The sequence below is a fragment of the Mesoplodon bidens genome (assembly GCF_964165515.1).
Source record: "Mesoplodon bidens genome assembly, chromosome: X".
In the NCBI taxonomy this organism is placed as follows: domain Eukaryota; kingdom Metazoa; phylum Chordata; class Mammalia; order Artiodactyla; family Ziphiidae; genus Mesoplodon; species Mesoplodon bidens.
Window position 1 is genome coordinate 36,713,267 of NC_138163.1, and position 17,051 is coordinate 36,730,317.

The 17,051-nt window shown below is 39.8% G+C and overlaps 1 protein-coding gene across 2 annotated transcripts in view; it reads left to right on the plus strand.

Annotated features, from left to right (window-relative positions):
- Nucleotides 1-4,354: 4,354 nt before the first annotated feature.
- Nucleotides 4,355-17,051, plus strand: part of CUL4B (cullin 4B) — a 34,109-nt gene continuing 21,412 nt past the window's right edge. For both annotated transcript variants that reach the window (XM_081223279.1, XM_081223280.1), the window contains exons 1-3: nt 4,355-4,452; nt 5,192-5,740; nt 7,619-7,734. In XM_081223279.1, the coding sequence (XP_081079405.1) occupies nt 4,425-4,452; nt 5,192-5,740; nt 7,619-7,734 (693 nt within the window). In that variant the 5' untranslated portion in view covers nt 4,355-4,424. The remainder of the gene's footprint in view (nt 4,453-5,191; nt 5,741-7,618; nt 7,735-17,051) is intronic.

The window sequence follows — 17,051 nt, forward strand, 5'->3', positions numbered from 1 at the left end:
CAAGTCAGTAAATATTCAGTTGATGAGATAACTTTACATAGAAGAGAAATGATTTTGTTAAAAACATGAGATCTGTGCCATTTATTTACATTTTACTGAACACCATAGGTTCAGCATTTGTTATTAAGTTCCTTGCTTTATAAAGTAACTCCAGGATGGACAAAAGGTGAATTCACATTGTGTAGCTGGATCATCATTGCTTAAGCTTTGGCCTCCTCGGTCATCCCCTAGCAGTCCCTTGCTACTGATAGCATAACAAAACCCTTATTATGGTATAATGTTTACTATGTCACCACTGCTAGGTTTGACTCCTCTGTATTTCCCTCCTTCAGAGATGGTCCTTCCGAAAAGTGGGTAGAGAACATGGACCAGCTTTTACCCAGCAGTTGTCTTTTCTGGACACATTCTTAAACAATGCTTGCTGCAGGAACATCTTTCTGAGCAAGCAGTATCTCCTATTTTTAAGGAAAATCCCACCCATGGATAACAAGGCTTCAAGGAGTGACTATTCACTGACAAACCCCTCCTCAGAGATGTCTGGAGAAGACCCCAAACCATGCACCCTGGGGGATCTCCATGATCAAAAAAGGGAAACTGGTTACACTCTGCCTTTTTAGAGAGATGCCTTCAAAAATAGGGGAATGGACATTAGATAGTCCTCTGTCTTTATTTGTATCTCTTCCTTTATGCATATACTTACCTTTATAAATAGCTACAGATTTATTTATTTACTTGATTAAAAGAAGGCCAATAATAACTGTACCTCATCTGGCAGCATTGTGAAGTTTTATTGTTTCTAAGATATGAGTTGAACTCACCAGATGAAAGATTCTGTGTATGGAATATGTTAAGTGCCCAATCGGGTTTAGTCTGATAATGGCCATAATTGTATGGTGTCCTACATTGCACGACTTGGTTATTGTGGTTTCATTGAATTAACCTTGAAAAATGTATTTTAATGCTGAGAATATCTTTAATGTTGGTTGGCAAACATTTGGGTATTTAGTTAGCCCCAATTAGTCGATTCTTGATGTAAAAGATGTTTTACAAAGCCATGTGGGTTTTTCTTCCTTTTAAATTGGTCCAAAGTTCCAAAAAGACACAAAGTCCTGGTCTTCATACATCACATAGTAATATCTAAGTTGGTTTGTGCCACAAAATGTAAATATTAAATTAAAAAAATTACATAAATTACATATCCGTATTAAGATGTGCTAAATATGTGAGAATTGACCTGGCACAAAATAAATTAAGACTGTAGAATGTCAAAAGGAAGATTTTTTAAAATTAATTTATTTATTTATATAAATTTATTTATTTATTTTATTTTTGGCTGAGTTGGGTCTTTATTGCTGCACACGGGCTTTCTCTAGTTGTGGCGAGCAGGGGTTACTCTTCGTTGTGGTGCAGCCTTCTCAATGTGGTGGCTTCTCTTGTTGTGGGGCACGGGATCTAGGGCGTGTGGGCTTAGTAGTTGTGGCACATGGGCTTAGTTACTCTGTGGCATATGGCATCTTCCCGGACCAGGGCTCGAACCCATGTCCCCTGCATCGGCAGGTGGATTCTTAACCACTGCACCACCAGGGAAGTCCTCAAAAGGAAGATTTTTATTAATCACTAAGAAAAAAAAGAAAAAAATATTTTCCTACAAAACTCACTTAAGGATATTTCATGGAAAACTTAACTAGTAGGTTAGACTACTGGGTCATTCAAAGTGAGCTAGAGCTCAAGAGTCAAGTATCTGTGCTTTTAGAGCTAACATGTAATGTGGAAGACTGAAGGGCTTAGGTAACCGTGTCAGATTGGGAGCTATTATTACTACCACGTAGTTGAATATTAACAGGATTCAGCTATCCTGTATGTTAGTATAAAAGTTAATCTTTGTGTGGCACTAGTTTTTGTAATTTTTAAAATAGCTAGCACTTCCATACACCCTTCTAAGGAATATAATTACATGAATTAGAACAAGGCCTACTTTTTTTGGTCTTGAAAAGTCCCTGGTTAAAATACAAATCCTCCTAGAAAGGGTACCACTTTGGGCCATTATCAGTTGGCCCATCCATACACCCTTCTAAGGAATATAAGTACATGAATTAGAATGACCTTTATCATTGTCCTGAAAATTAGCCAGTTAATCCTCCCTTATGAAGACACGGCATTATTTTATTCTCATTCAATGAAATACTCAACTCAGTAAGTATTTACTCTGAATTTACACAGTTGTTCAGCACCGTGTGAAATGTGAGACACAATAAAAGAGGGTTTAATATTTTTGGATACCTTCCCTGGCCTTAAGAGTTTACAGTCTCATTTTGGACAGGAACAACAACACAGTACATTCAAAACAGGTAGGAGTCCATCTTCCCCCTTTGAGGCTTCTTATCTCTCTTCTCTGTGGCCCTGGGGCCTTAGTTCCATTAGAGCCTTGCTTTCAGCCTGTTGTCATCAAACAGCACAAAGCTGATAGTGGCCCAAGTTGGTGCCTTTTCTAGGAGGATTTGCTTTTTAACCAAGGACTTTTCAAGACAATAAAAAATAAAAAGTGGACCTGTGTAAACAAAATTAAGAAAACTGATTTATTCTTAGGGTTCTGATTTGTCTATCTCAAACTATACAATACAAACTGCTTTTACTCCATCCATAATCCTGTCACTACCCTGCTTTTAAAAGCCCAGTTTGGTCTCCATACCGTCTACCCTAGCCTACAGGGTAGACTCCAAAATTTTTGGTTTCATGTTCCAGGCATCCTTGAGCCTCATTTTTCTTACTTTCAACCAGACATACTACTTTCCAGCCTCACTGCACTTTCCATTTTTCCATAAACAGGCCAGGCCCTTTCACAACTCCCTGCTTTGCCCGTTTCCACTGCCCAGGATGCCTTTCACCCTCTCTCCTCTTGTCATTTTGGAAACTTCCTCTTTGAGACCCAGCATAAACCTCAGTTCCTCTGTGAAGCTCTGAATATTCCAGAATTCTCTCAAATGTCTTGTTTCAACTGTTGTCGCAGCACTTTGTATGTTGTTATAGTACTGTTATAGAAATTAGTTTTGAGACTCTTCTCCCTCTGGCTTCTTGATGGCAGGACCTGGTATAGTGTCTGGCATACTGAGTCTTTCAGTACATGCTCCTTGTATGTTTCCGCAGTTAGAAAGATCAACAGGTTGGCATATTTAGTTTTATTTGACATTGTGTTCTCCTACCTCCCCTCCCCCCCAATACCCACAGGTTAAATAAAAACTCCCAACAGGGGATTTACAAGGTTTATTGTTGCTAATTTAACCAAATTTAGAGGTTTGTTCTTAGGATTACTTCATTTTAAAATTTGCACTCATGTACTATATTGGTAGAAAAGATTGACTTTTGCCAATATTGTTCTCCTAAAATGTCTTGAGACAAAACGTATGAACCAGGTAAAAGAAGTGGCTTTGTTTAGTCTATGAATTACTGGGTTAATGATTGATGGGGGTTGGGGTTGGTCCTGGGAATTGTGTTAGGGAGAAGTGTTAGTTATCTTCCTGTTTCGTGGCCTTAGAACGTACCCTTAACTTGGGCTTCCCTGGTGGGACAGTGGTTAAGAATCTGCCTGCCAATGCAGGGGACACTGGTTCGAGCCCTGGTCTGGGAAGATCCCACATGCCATGGAGCAACTAAGCCCGTGCACCACAACTACTGAGCCTGTGCTCTAGAGCCCGTCAGCCACAACTACTGAAGCCCGCGTGCCTAGAGCCCGTGCTCCGCAACAAGAGAAGCCACCGTCAATTAAGACCCAATGCAGCCAATAAATAAATAAATTAACTTTTTTAAAAAAGAATGCACCCTTAACTCTAGCCAGCCATCTTAGAAAATGCTCCTGGTAGGAAGGTAAAAGGATTTGCAACTACATTACTGAGAAAACTATCAAAACACTCAGTATTGGGTCAGCTGTGTCCTTGACATAAGAGAAACAATTTATAGCTCAACCGAATGAAAAACTCATTCTTCTTTCTATATAAGCTCTTTTTCTTTTCCTTTCCTATCTTAACGTCATGACATTCCTCTCTAGCACTAAGCATAATGTCATGATTCTATTTTCCTCCATTTCGGGTTACTCCTCTCGCCTTGCAACCCCTCCTTATTCCTTTACCGCTTTCAAAGTTTCCATTCTCCGTTCCCTTACTTTTACTCCCTCCCTCTTTTTTCCCAGCTAGCTCACCCCGCCCCTCACCGTCACCACCTTCCCTCCCCTTCAGGCTCCTTCCCGCTCCTTCTCCCGCCACCACCCCTCCCTGCCCGCCTCGCGTTCGGGAAGCTCCAATCAGGAGCTCCGAAGGTGTCTCGAAGGCCCGCCCCCTCCTCCCTTTCCACTTCTCTGCCCCCCCTTCTCCCTCCCCCACCCCACCCCCACTCAAGTCCTGCGGACCTGGGGGCTTTGGGATCTGGGCGCTATGAAAAGTGTCTGCTCAGTCACTTCCGGTAAGGGCGTTGCGGCGCGAAGCTTCCCGCGGGACCGTTTAGGAGGGGGTGGAAGTAACCGGTGGGCCGGGGGAGGAGAGTGCTGCCTGGGAAGGGGAGCGGGAGAGGGAGGGGGAGGGAGAGCAAGCGCGAGCGTCTCGGGCGCCTCAGCGGCCCCTTTCCCGCCGCCTCCCCACAAACCAGCTCCCCCGCCCCCCGGCCGCCTGCAGTGCTGCTCTCCACCCCCCACTCTCGCGGACTAACACCGCCCCTCCCTCGCCGCCGCGTGACCGGAAGTGGCGCCATCTTTAGCTGCCTGTGCTATTGACAATAACAAGCTCCGGTTCTCTCCCCCTCCCCCCTCCCCCCAACCACGGCATCTCCCCTCCCAGAGAGAGGGAGAAAAGGAGGAGGAGCTGCAGCCTCACAGACTTACTGAGTCGCTCCTGCAGAAAGGGGGGAGAGAGCCCGAAAAGCAGGGGAGGGGGACGGCACGGCCGTTTACCTGTCTGCCTCCTCATTCGCTCTCCCCCCTTGTTCTGCTCACTCCTGGTGTCAGCCTATCTTCCTTCCCAAACCCTCCCATTCCCCCGGTGGAGCCCCCCCTTCACTTTCCTTCTCGTCCTCTGTGTTTCTCCTCTCTTTCTTCCCTTCCCCCTCTAGCATTGCCACCTTCTCTCCTACACGCACTCAGGCATATAAACGTAGGTTTTTGATGCTCGTCTGCCTGTTGACCCCGCTATTTTCATGTTTCCAACAGGTTTTTCTTCCCCCAATCCCTCAGCTGCTGCTGCTGCTGCTCAGGAGGTCAGATCTGCCACTGATGGTAATACCAGCACCACTCCGCCCACCTCTGCCAAGAAGAGAAAGTTAAACAGCAGCAGCAGCAGTAGCGGCAGTAACAGTAGTAACGAGAGAGAAGACTTTGATTCCACCTCTCCCTCCTCTTCCACTCCTTTACAACCCAGGGATTCGGCATCCCCTTCAACCTCGTCCTTCTCCTGCCTGGGGATTTCAGTGGCTGCTCCCAGCCACGTACCGATACAGAAGAAGCTGCGTTTTGAAGACACCCTGGAGTTTGTAGGGTTTGATGCGAAGATGGCTGAGGAATCCTCCTCCTCCTCCTCCTCATCTTCACCAACTGCTGCAACATCTCAGCAGCAGCAACTTAAAAATAAGAGTATATTAATCTCTTCTGTGGCTTCGGTGCATCACGCAAACGGCCTAGCCAAATCTTCTACCACCGTCTCTAGCTTTGCTAACAGCAAGCCTGGCTCTGCTAAGAAGTTAGTGATCAAGAACTTTAAAGGTAACCAAGGCCAAAATCCATAATCACCTAAGGATTTGACACTTGAGTGGTCACGTGCTCTATTTATGTTAATATATTAAACAGTATAGAGGTGGCCTAATGTTTATGCATTATCAGTGAGGTGGAGGGAGGTCCTTTTTGGGTGGAGGGTTCATTTTCCGGGGGTGGTTAGTATCCTTGTGCTGAAGCAGACACCAGGTGTTTCTGTGCAGTATTTTGAGGTCTGTCTCAGCCTACTGTATCTAATCTGTTATTCCTTATAACATTGACAATCGATATGATTGATCTGGATTTTACAGGTGAGAAATTTGTATTCTAAAAAGGTTTATTTATTTCAGGTGCATAGTGAACCTTGGCACTGCTGGGATTTTTATTTTTATCATTCAGTAGGCCACGTTATCTAGTCCCTAGAAATGCAGGTAGGACTAGTGATTTTTTTCATGTTCAAAGAAGACTTATAGTTAGATTTATAATGTTGAATACTACACTCTTGAAACTCACTGTGGAAGCAATAGTTGGAGAAAAGTATTTATGATCTCTTCATTTCTTTCCAAAGGTAGGGTTTGGAAGTGAAAATACTGTGTATACACAGTAGTAACTCTGTACCACTAGTCTAAAGATAGGAACAATTACTACATCTTTTTTTTAATCACTGAAATGGGTCTTAAAGTACTGACCTGCAGCTTTTAGGAAAATTTGCTCATTTCAAGTTTTTGAGATATGTGCTTGAGAGTAATTGTGAATGCATTGATACAAATGTAAAATCAACAATTTTTTAAAGTGTAACTGAGCTGAATTACTTTTTAATCTCTTGAGTGTGTTTCTGTTTCTCTGACTTTTTCGACACTCTTAACTGGCAAGTAGTGGATGCTAAAATGTTTATTAAATGTGCAAGTAAAATGAATGAACTAAAGTAATATTTACCAGATCAGTGCCTTGCGGCTAAATATTAGTATTGAGAAAATTAGATTCTCCATGCTTGTATTTTCAACATTAGTGTGGAAATCAGTAATATGCTCTATTTTGTCTTAAGCATTTGTATACTGGTTTCAGAGATTTTGTTTGGGTTTTTTTCTCCCCCTCCCAAAATAAAGACACATTATTAACATATCTGGATGTATTAATTAAAAAATACTCATTGCTGGTCAATGAAGTTTAAATTAAAGCCTGGATTAAGATGTTCCTTTCCATTCTGAAAGTGCTACATAGGTTCTGGAGTTGTTTGGATGTTTTAATTTTTTTTATATTTTACTCTGCTCATAAACGCAGTTTAAATTATAACATGAATTAAGATGATTCTCTTCATTCCTGTAGATGCTACATAAATAAGGGGGTCAAACAGACCTGAGTTAGAATCCCAGTTTTACCATTGACTAGCTATGGTGACCTTGGGCAAGCCTTACTAAATGAGTCTTCCAGCCTCAGTTGCAAAATAGGAATAATAATACTTTCCTTAGGACATTATTAGGAAAATTAAGATGTTTATAAAGTACCTTGTACATAGTAGGCACTCAGTATTTTACATTTCAGGTACAAAATTCATGTTGACTTTGGTTTACACATGATGGAATAGGATCAGGATTGTTATTTTTTTACTTGTCATTCTTGAATTTTTATTCTTTGAAGCAATTCAGTCAATAGCAGGAAAAAACCCTCACCTTCAGTTTTAATAGGTGAGTCAAAATGACTTACACAGTATTCTGGCATTTCAAGTTTTTTTCTTTATACTAAGCCTGAATATAATGGTTACTTTAATAGTTATATATAATACTTATAACAATTTACCCTTAAAGAGCAGTAATACTAGTATTTTATGGATCTTTTCATTACTATATCCTACATATTATTCTGATTATCAACCTTTTACATATCATCTAGATAAGCCTAAATTACCAGAAAACTACACAGATGAAACATGGCAGAAACTGAAAGAAGCAGTGGAAGCTATCCAGAATAGTACTTCGATTAAGTACAATTTAGAAGAACTCTATCAGGTATGTATTAACTTGGATTACCAGATTTGGTTAGTGTAAATTGAGGTGAAATGTATATGGATTTTACTTTCTGAAATGGGCACTTATGTAGATTTTTGGTTCCCTTCTAATTACAATTTCTTGATTAATATATGCACTCTGTTTTATAATCAGACCATATATTCTGACATAAACTATGGGTACAGTCTTATTGGTATAAATTGGGCTTATCTTGGACCCTTCTAATTAGGATTTACAGTTAGGAGTACCTTGCTGTAATAAGTTTGACCTATAATAGAATCCTATAGCCTGGATCCCAAAGATGATTTCTGGTGACATGTCATTCTGTTGTGATACTTCTTGCTAAGTGGTGTTACCTATATAGGAAAGCCCTCAAGAAATGCAGATATTCTCCATATACTTTATTCTACGTCTTTGCTGTTAGCATACTTTTGCCATTTCTTTCTCTTGTTCTTTATGTTTGTCTTTTCTCCTGGTCTACAAGACATACCTTAGCCCAAAAATGATCAGCAGGTTTGTAGTTCAGCAACTTGGTCTGAGGTTCAGGTTTGTTTCTTTTGCTTAACAAATGGATCTGTATTTGAAGTGTTGAACTTAAATATACAATTAAGGGCAATTCCTGATTTAGACTTCTTGCTACCAAGATACTTTGACCTACTGTATTTTTGCCAAAACCAATTCAAGAAGTTACTTTCCATTATAGCGTCAGCAGTTTCATATTAAAAAAAAAATCCAATGGCTTGAGTTTTTCTATTGATGAGTACTTTGTAAGAAATTATGTTGGTTCTGTTTATCAGAATTCATAGTTTTCATCTATTCATTTTAGTTGTAGAGATAGTATGGTGATGGACAAACAGTGGATTAGGAGTCAAAAGACAAAGGGATCTAGTTTTGGCTCTTACCCTTGTGGTCTTGGGCAAGGTACTTAGCTTCTGTTTCCTCCTTTGTAAATGGGGGAAGAACTCCTGCTCTATCTACCTCACAGCGTTGCTTATAAGACTCAAATAAGATGTTTGTGAAAAACACCTTGAAGCACTATGATAGAAATATAAGTTGATGTTATCACTAGTTAAACTTTTTCATAAGGCACAGTATGACTTTTTCACTTGTAATAGGTCAATTAAGATCAGCAGTTTCTGCTGCTGTTTAAATTTAATGCATCAATGCATGCCAAACACTCAGAATGGTGCCGAATACATAGTAATGATGCTGTGTACTATTATAAGCATTATAATGCTATGTAAGTGTCAGGTAGTAGTCAGTAGTAGTACTAAGGTATTAAGGATAAGCCCACCTCATTTGGCTATGTTGGTATATTACACATGTGGCTCCTGAGTTGTACAGTAATAAAAGCAGAATTACAGTTGGAAAGGCCTTAAGTGATTACGTGGTCCAGTATCTTTTCTTCGTATAGTGTATGTGACAGCCTACAAAGTAGGATTATCTCATTTAAGCATTATAGAAAACCCTTTGTGAATTAGATAAGGTAGTAGTTATCATCCCTACTCTATTGATGAGGAAATGGAGTCTCAGGGACTCCAAAGTCTAGAGTCCTGTATTGGCAGAGCAGGGCACTTAAACCGAGATGCCCAAGTTTTTAGTCCAGGGCACTTTCACTAATACACCACAGCACTTCACATACCTCTGTAGTGAAGTGTTTGAAGCAAATAGTCTTACTTTAGGAAAAGAAACTGTCATCAAAGAAGGTAATTTTTTTGGGCTCCCCTGGTAGCGCAGTGGTTAAGAATCTGCCTGCCAGTGCAGGGGGCATGTTTTTTTTTTTTTTAAAGACAGTTGGGTCTTCTTACTTTTTAAAAAAAAAATAATTTATTTATTTATTTTTGGCTGTGTTGGGTCTTTGTTTCTATGGGAGGGCTTTCTCTAGTTGTGGCAAGCGGGGGCCACTCTTCATCGTGGTGCATGGGCCTCTCACTATCGTGGCCTCTCTTGTTGCGGAGCACAGGCTCCAGACGTGCAGGCTCAGTAGTTGTGGCTCACGGGCCTAGTTGCTCTGCTGCATGTGGGATCTTCCCAGACCAGGGCTCGAACCCGTGTCCCCGGCAGATTCTCAACCACTGTTCCACCAGGGAAGCCCGGGGGACATGGGTTTGAGCCCTGGTCCAGGAAGATCCCACATGCCTCAGAACGGCTAAGCCCGTGCACCACAACTACTGAGCCTGCGCTCTAGATCCCACGAGCCACAACTACTGAGACCCCGTGCCACAACTACTGAAGCCTGCGTATCTGGATCCCATGCTCCGCAATGGGAGAGGCCACAGCAATGAGAGGCCCGCACACTGCAGCGAAGAGTAGCCCCCGCTCGCTGCAAGTAGGAAGAAGCCCGCACGCATCAATGAAGACCCAATGCAGCCAAAAATAAATAAATAAATAAATTTAAAAAAAGAAGGTAATTTTTTTTCATTTGTGCATGTATATGGTGTTTCTTTGGATATGCTGGTGTACAGCATCTTTAATTTCAGTAATGTGTTACTTTACATATTTCATATTTCTGACATTTAAAACATTTTTATTTATTTATTTACGTATATATTTGGTTGCTCCACGTCTTAGTTGCGGCAGGCGAGCTCCTTAGTTGTGGCTCACGGGCTCTTTAGTTGTGGCATGCTAACTCTTAGTTTCAGCATGTGTGTGGGATCTAGTTCCCTGACCAGGGATCAAACCTGGGCCCCCTGCATTGGGAGCTCGGAATCTTAACTGCTGTGCCAACAGGGAAGTCCCCATATTTATAACATATTGATTGTAGTTGCTAATGAACCCTATTTACTTTACCTTGAATACTTTCCTAGAGCTTTTGGGTTAAAAAAATATTTTTCCTGATAAATTGATTCTGTTAAATCCCTTTGTGTTTCAAGAGCTCATAGCTCACATTTTTTTGTGTTTTTCCTTTCTTGTACTTCAGAATTTTTACCTGCTGTTGTTCAGTTGCCTTTCTTTAGCCTAAAGTTAGTGTTACAACTTTTCACTCTTCATTTTTCATAATACTTTACTACTTCTGTGATAATAAATTCAAAAGCATTTGTTTCTAGCTCTTTTGCTGTTTTTGATCTTAATTTTATAAATGCTCCTTGGGATTGTTCTCAGAAAGATTATTTTGAGGTGTTCAAGTTCAAAAAAGAGGATAAAAGGATAAAGGGGGTAAAATTATTTCATACCATCTGGATTTCAGGTGCTTGTTTGATTTTTAACAGGTTGAAATGTAATTTAAAAGTACTCTTCTAAAATTGAAACAATATAGAAGTATGTAGTGTACCAAACAAAAGTTCTCCAAACTCCTCATCACCCCCACCCCGTCCCTGAAGTAAACACTTACTTGGCATATGTCTATGCAGAACTTTTTTCTATGAATGAAAAACCATTTTGCTTTAAGGCTTAAGCATGGAAGTCTTCCCTAATGTGGATTGCATATACTACCTCATAAGTTTTTAATTTCTAGAAAAGAACGTGCTGTTCTGAGTATATTTGCAATAAGTAAATGTTGTCTTTTAAAAGTGATTTAAAGTGTGACTTGTACCTGAGTTTAAAAATTATCTTTCCTCCACAACCTTGAAATCCTGTTAAGAGTGAGGCAGTGGTTCATGTTGTTTTGGTTTGGGGTTTTTTTGTTTGTTTGCTTGTTTGTTTTTGATTGACTACAGATAGGAGTATGGTTAAATGCACTGACTTTTGAGTTGTTCAGCCTGCCTTAGATTTGAGATCTGCCACTCATGATAACTTTGGGTGAGTTACTTCTCTAAGCCTTGGTTTCCTCATTGCAAAATGGGGAGACTACCTATATGGCAGGGTTGTTCATTTGTAAATAAAATACTGCAAAAACGTACTTACTACACTGCCTGCTGTATGACCGTGTCATCAATGATGATGATGATAAGTAGTACTTGGGTCTTTAAAAAAGGTATGTTTAAGATTATGTTTTATTATACAGCTCTAAAGCCACACATGTTTTTAAATTTTTTTTTTTTTTTTTTTGCGGTACGCGGGCCTCTCACTGTTGTGGCCTCTCCTGTTGCGGAGCACAGGCTCCAGACGTGCAGGCTCAGCGGCCATGGCTCACGGGCCCAGCCGCTCTGTGGCATGTGGGATCTTCCCAGACCGGGGCACGAACCCGTGTCCCCTGCATCGGCAGGTGGACTCTGAACCACTGCGCCACCAGGGAAGCCCCCACACACATGTTTTTAAATTCTAAATCCACACTGGGCCAGAACAGCTGGCTGATAAATAGATTACATCCCAAATATGCATCAGAAAACATCATTAGCCAAATTGAAAAAATAATAGAAAAAGAGAACTCTCTAGGAACAGTCACCCTCTGCACTGCTCAAGAATGTGTCTTGTTTTTTTTTTATTTTTATTTTTTTTTGCGGTACGCGGGCCTCTCACTGTTGTGGCCTCTCCCGTTGTGGAGCACAGGCTCCGGACGCGCAGGCTCAGCAGCCATGGCTCACGGGCCCAGCCACTCCGCGGCATGTGGGATCTTCCCGGACCGGGGCACGAACCCGTGTCATCAACAGAGTCCGCCGGCAGGCAGACTCTCAACCACTGCGCCACCAGGGAAGCCCCAAGAATGTGTCTTGTTTTTATATGTAGTATTTTAATAGTTGGAATCTTGGTTTTGGTGTGTGACTTTTTTACTAAGTAATATTTTAAGTAATGGGATTATTTTCCTCATGTTCTCAGCCTTGTGTGAATAGCTGTGTAGTGTTTTTAAATCAGCTACCTTTTTTGGAGCTGGCTGGTTTCTGTATGAGTGTTACATTTATTCTTAGTATAAAGTTTTAGCTATTATCTTTGAAGGTAAGCTTAGTCCATACTTCAATTCCGATGAAAATAATTTCATCATTAATAATGAGAACTCTTGTTTAGTTAGCTTTTTGTGAAATAAATCTTAAATAACGGAGCCTTTCAATTAATGATTCATTCATCAAGTACATGACTGCAAGACTGGAAGCAAATAGTGCATCCATCTGAGTATACGTTATTTTCCATTGTAAAATCGGGTTTCTTAAGCAGTCAGTGGAGAGCAGGTAGATTCTTAGCAGAGGTGACAAGCTATTATATTCTATGTTGATGACTAGGTTTTGTGTTCTGTAAGTTTAACCTTTGATGTGTTTAAGCTTAGTCTGTCACGTTACTATTACTCCTATTTTTACTGAATTGTTAATACTATCCCTGCTATTTATCCCAACTACAAATTCTTAGTCCTTGATAATTTGTCTTATTTAAGCTCTTTTTACTAGATGTAAAAAGAGAAATAATTTACGTTTCATTGTTCGGCTTCCTTTCTGCAAATTCTTAGTTTTTGATATATTTTGATTATCTTATTTTAGGCATTTTTACTAGATGTAAAAAGACATAATTTTGAGTTTTATTGTTGTATCAGTTGTTGAAAAGTTTTGTGGTATGCTTTTCTTTCTCTCTTTAAACATTATGATTTGAAAAATAAGCCCCAACCTGTTAGACCAGTGACCAAAGTTCAGCACCCTGGTGGGAATTTAATTTCTTAAGTGTCTGTTGTTGCTAAATCAGAAAATTTTCCAGATTTCCTCCATTACCATTTATTTTTGCATTCTTTGTATTTTTTATCCTTATTTTAATCCTCTTCATTTTTTTATTCTAGTCTTCTTACCCTCGTTTCCACTCTTTTCCTCGTCCCAAATGCAAGCTTATGTGCCTTTGCTGTTTCTAAATCTTATATTCTGCAAATTTCAGGAACTATAGTTTTGCATTTAATTTGCTACACGTTTATATTTTCTTAGGAGTTTTTTTTTTCTTCAGACAAACATGTGTTTGATGCAGTGTATGAATTTTGGAGGAAAGGGGCTGGGATTTGGAGGAATAAAAGTTAAAACCTTATTAGAATGTTTTTATCTTATATCCGACTACCTGCAAAAAGGATTTAAGGCAGCAATTTAACCAGTAGTGATTGGGAGCTTAAGTAAAAAGATAGTTTTATTTAAGAGACTTATAGAATTATCCAGAATGTTTAATACAAATAGTTACCTGTGAAACAAGGTTATATTAGTTATAATTATACCAGGTCAAACTTCCAGGGATTTCCAGAGTGTTTAGTGAAATGTAAAATGATACATTTCTAAAAGTGCTTTTCAAAGATCTGGAATAAAATAGAGTTTACCTCAAGCTCCTCAGCAGTGATTTAACACTTATTCATGTTTCTATCCCAGCACCTAACAGGACAGAGTACTTAGTAAGCACCCCATTCTTGTTGAATCAGTGGCTGCTTACTGTGTGCAAAGCTGGACAAATGCCATGGGCATACAGAGATCACTTAGTCCTTGCCCCTAAGGCGCTTTTATTCAAGTAGGCTCATGAAATTAGTAGTTTGTGACCAGCATTTTTTTAAAAAGGTAAAATAGAAAATATCGGAGTACATCACACATAGTAATGGTAAATACAGTTTATGAAGATTTTGTTTCAATTACATAAAATTTATGTATAATGGATTGTGACATAAAATGTATTTCTTACTGTGGCTTGTCAGAAACTTTTGGAAGCCACTGGTTTAGGCACACATGATTGCTCCAAACAAACCTTGCTTGAAAGTGAGCAAAGCAGAGTATTTAGATCACGGGGTGTATGGAAGATTATAGACAGACATGAGAGTAAAATAATGGTAATATTGAGCCTTGAATGCCATGCTAAAAAGTATGGTGGTGGGGAAGATAGGGTTTTATTGGGGGAGGCAAGTACTTAAGTTTTTTGAACAGTTGGTATATTCATCTGGTTCAAAGCCCCAAAAGTATTACAGAGCATGTAGTAAAATGTTTCACTTCCACTCCATCCTCCAACCCTGCTCCCCCAGCTAATTCCCCTCTCAACAAACATAATTGGGTGTATCATTCCAGAAATGGTTCATGTGTGTTAAAACAACTGTGTGGAGGTTTTTTAAATTAATTTTTTCTTTTCTTTTTTTTTTACATAAATGATAGTAGACCATGCACCACACCATTCAGTCCTTTGCATTTTTTATACCACTTATGGGATTTCTCCATAAATGGTACCTGAAGAGCTTGATGGAAAAGTTCTTAAGGAACGGAAATTACTAGATCTGGTCTATATGTTAAGCAGTCAAGGCTAAATTAGGGAAGCAGGATGTTCTCTTCCATCTTGACCTTCAAAACTCACCTTAGATCCTCCTGCCTTTCCCTTTCCTTCTGTTGTTGCTTCTCATATCTTAAACCACTCTCCAACTAAACATAGTTGAAGCTGTATGCATATGAAGACCAGCTTAATTCTCTTATTTCTCACTATTCCCATAAGCTCTTTATCTATTTCCCCCTGGGTCTTTGGGGCTCCACCTCTTTACTTGTGCTCAGGAAGCCTTTCCTGATTTGCCTCTGCCCTAAAGATTGGGTTAGGGACCTCACCTCTGTCTAATCCCCATCATAGCACCCAACACAGTGTATTGTAATTATATGTTTTCTGACCAGTTTTCTCCTTATGCTGTAAGCCCCTTCTGTGTGCAGGACACATTGCTAGTTATAGGTACATTAGTTTTCTGAATATTTACTATATTCACCTGGTTCAAAGCCCAAAAGGTATTAAAGAACATATAGGTACATCGTCTCTTTTTGTCATTAAGGAGAGTTGGGGGACAGGATATACACATTAAGAGATACAGTATTGACTCAGGGACAAGTCAGTGTGGTATGATTGGTGATAGGGCCAAATGAGTCACTGGTAGCCAAGGCAATTAAGGAAAGCTTATTGGAAGAAGTGGAACCTAGCTGAGTAGTAAGGGAATATGGTATCTGTGTAAGAAGATAAATAGATGCAATGAGAACTAATATATGGAAGAAAGAGTAGCACAGCAGAAGGGAATGGTGAAGGAGGACTCGGAAAAGTACTTCAGGTGGGAAATGTGGAGAAGGTGAAATACAAAGACAGAATCTAAGCAGGAAAATGAGAAATGCTGAGAAAATTAGTCACTCAAAAGGAACACCAAGATACAATGAGAAGACTACTAAAGGAGGAAGGGAGAGAGTCCATAGAGGACTAATGTGAACCAGTCAGGCACATGAAATAATCATAAACACACCCTTAGGCATTTGTGGCCTGACCCAAGGCCCCATGGAAAGTGGTGGCCAGCAGAGACTTAGCCTTCTTATACCTCCTTAGCTGCTATATCTAAGTGGTCTGCTGTTTCCTGGTAAGGTGTAGTGCCTTTCCTCCTTTGGTATAAGTGGTTTCCTTTAAGCTTTCTTTTCATTTGCTAGTTTATTTGCTGGACCTGCATGCTGGGAATATGACTTCCAACTACATATTTATAAAATTCCACTCCAACCAACAGGACTTGGATGGTCCCTTAGAGTCAATTTTAATGGAATTTTTGCCTTCTGTTGTGGTGAGAAAAAAATCCTGGTGTTACACTTAAGTCATTACTAGTTGGAATTGTAGATTATATCAGAGTTCATCCAAAGAGTTTTACCATGCCTGTTGTATTAAATTTGAAAGTCTTTTGATGCACATAAGAAGAAACTCACTGAAATCTCAAGTTTGTCCTTTTGGGATCTGAGTATAAAAGACCAATTCAACTATTAGAATGAAGTAAAAATTCAGTATTTCTTTAGTAATTAATGTTTATCCCATTGTGCAAATTTTAAAACCTCTATTTATTTAAATATTCTTAAGCTGCAATGTTGGAGAAAAATCCCTGTGTATAATTATATCATACTCATTATAATACTGCTAGCAATAAATTCTGCATTGCTCTGTTCAGGAAAACCAAAGAAAGTATAAATAAATTTTATTTCAGTGGTGGTTGGACCACCCAACCCATCTAATAAACAATTGGTGAAATTATTTTCAAACTCAAAATGGAATTCTGCTTATGAAAACAATTAACATTTTTAAGAACAAGACAGAATTTATTTGTAGCAGTTGTTACAAATTGGTCTTCACAAGGTGAGAATTTGGCTTGATTCCCTCCATCCTTAACTTGTACTGCCACAATAAATGTATTAATTTGTGTGTGTGGGGGGGTTGGTATAGTACACTGGTTATGAAAAAAGTTCACTACCCATGTTGATATTTTGCTATTTTACCTTGTGTTTTATTTTATTTTATTTTTTTTATTTATTTATTTTTGCGGTACGCGGGCTTCTCACTGTTGTGGCCTCTCCCGTTGCGGAGCATAGGCTCTGGACGCGCAGGCTCAGTGGCCATGGCTCACCGGCCCAGCCGCTCTGCGGCATGTGGGATCTTCCCGGACCGGGGCACGAACCCGTGTCCCCTGCATCGGCAGGAGGACTCTCAACCACCGCGCCACCAGGGAAGCCCTT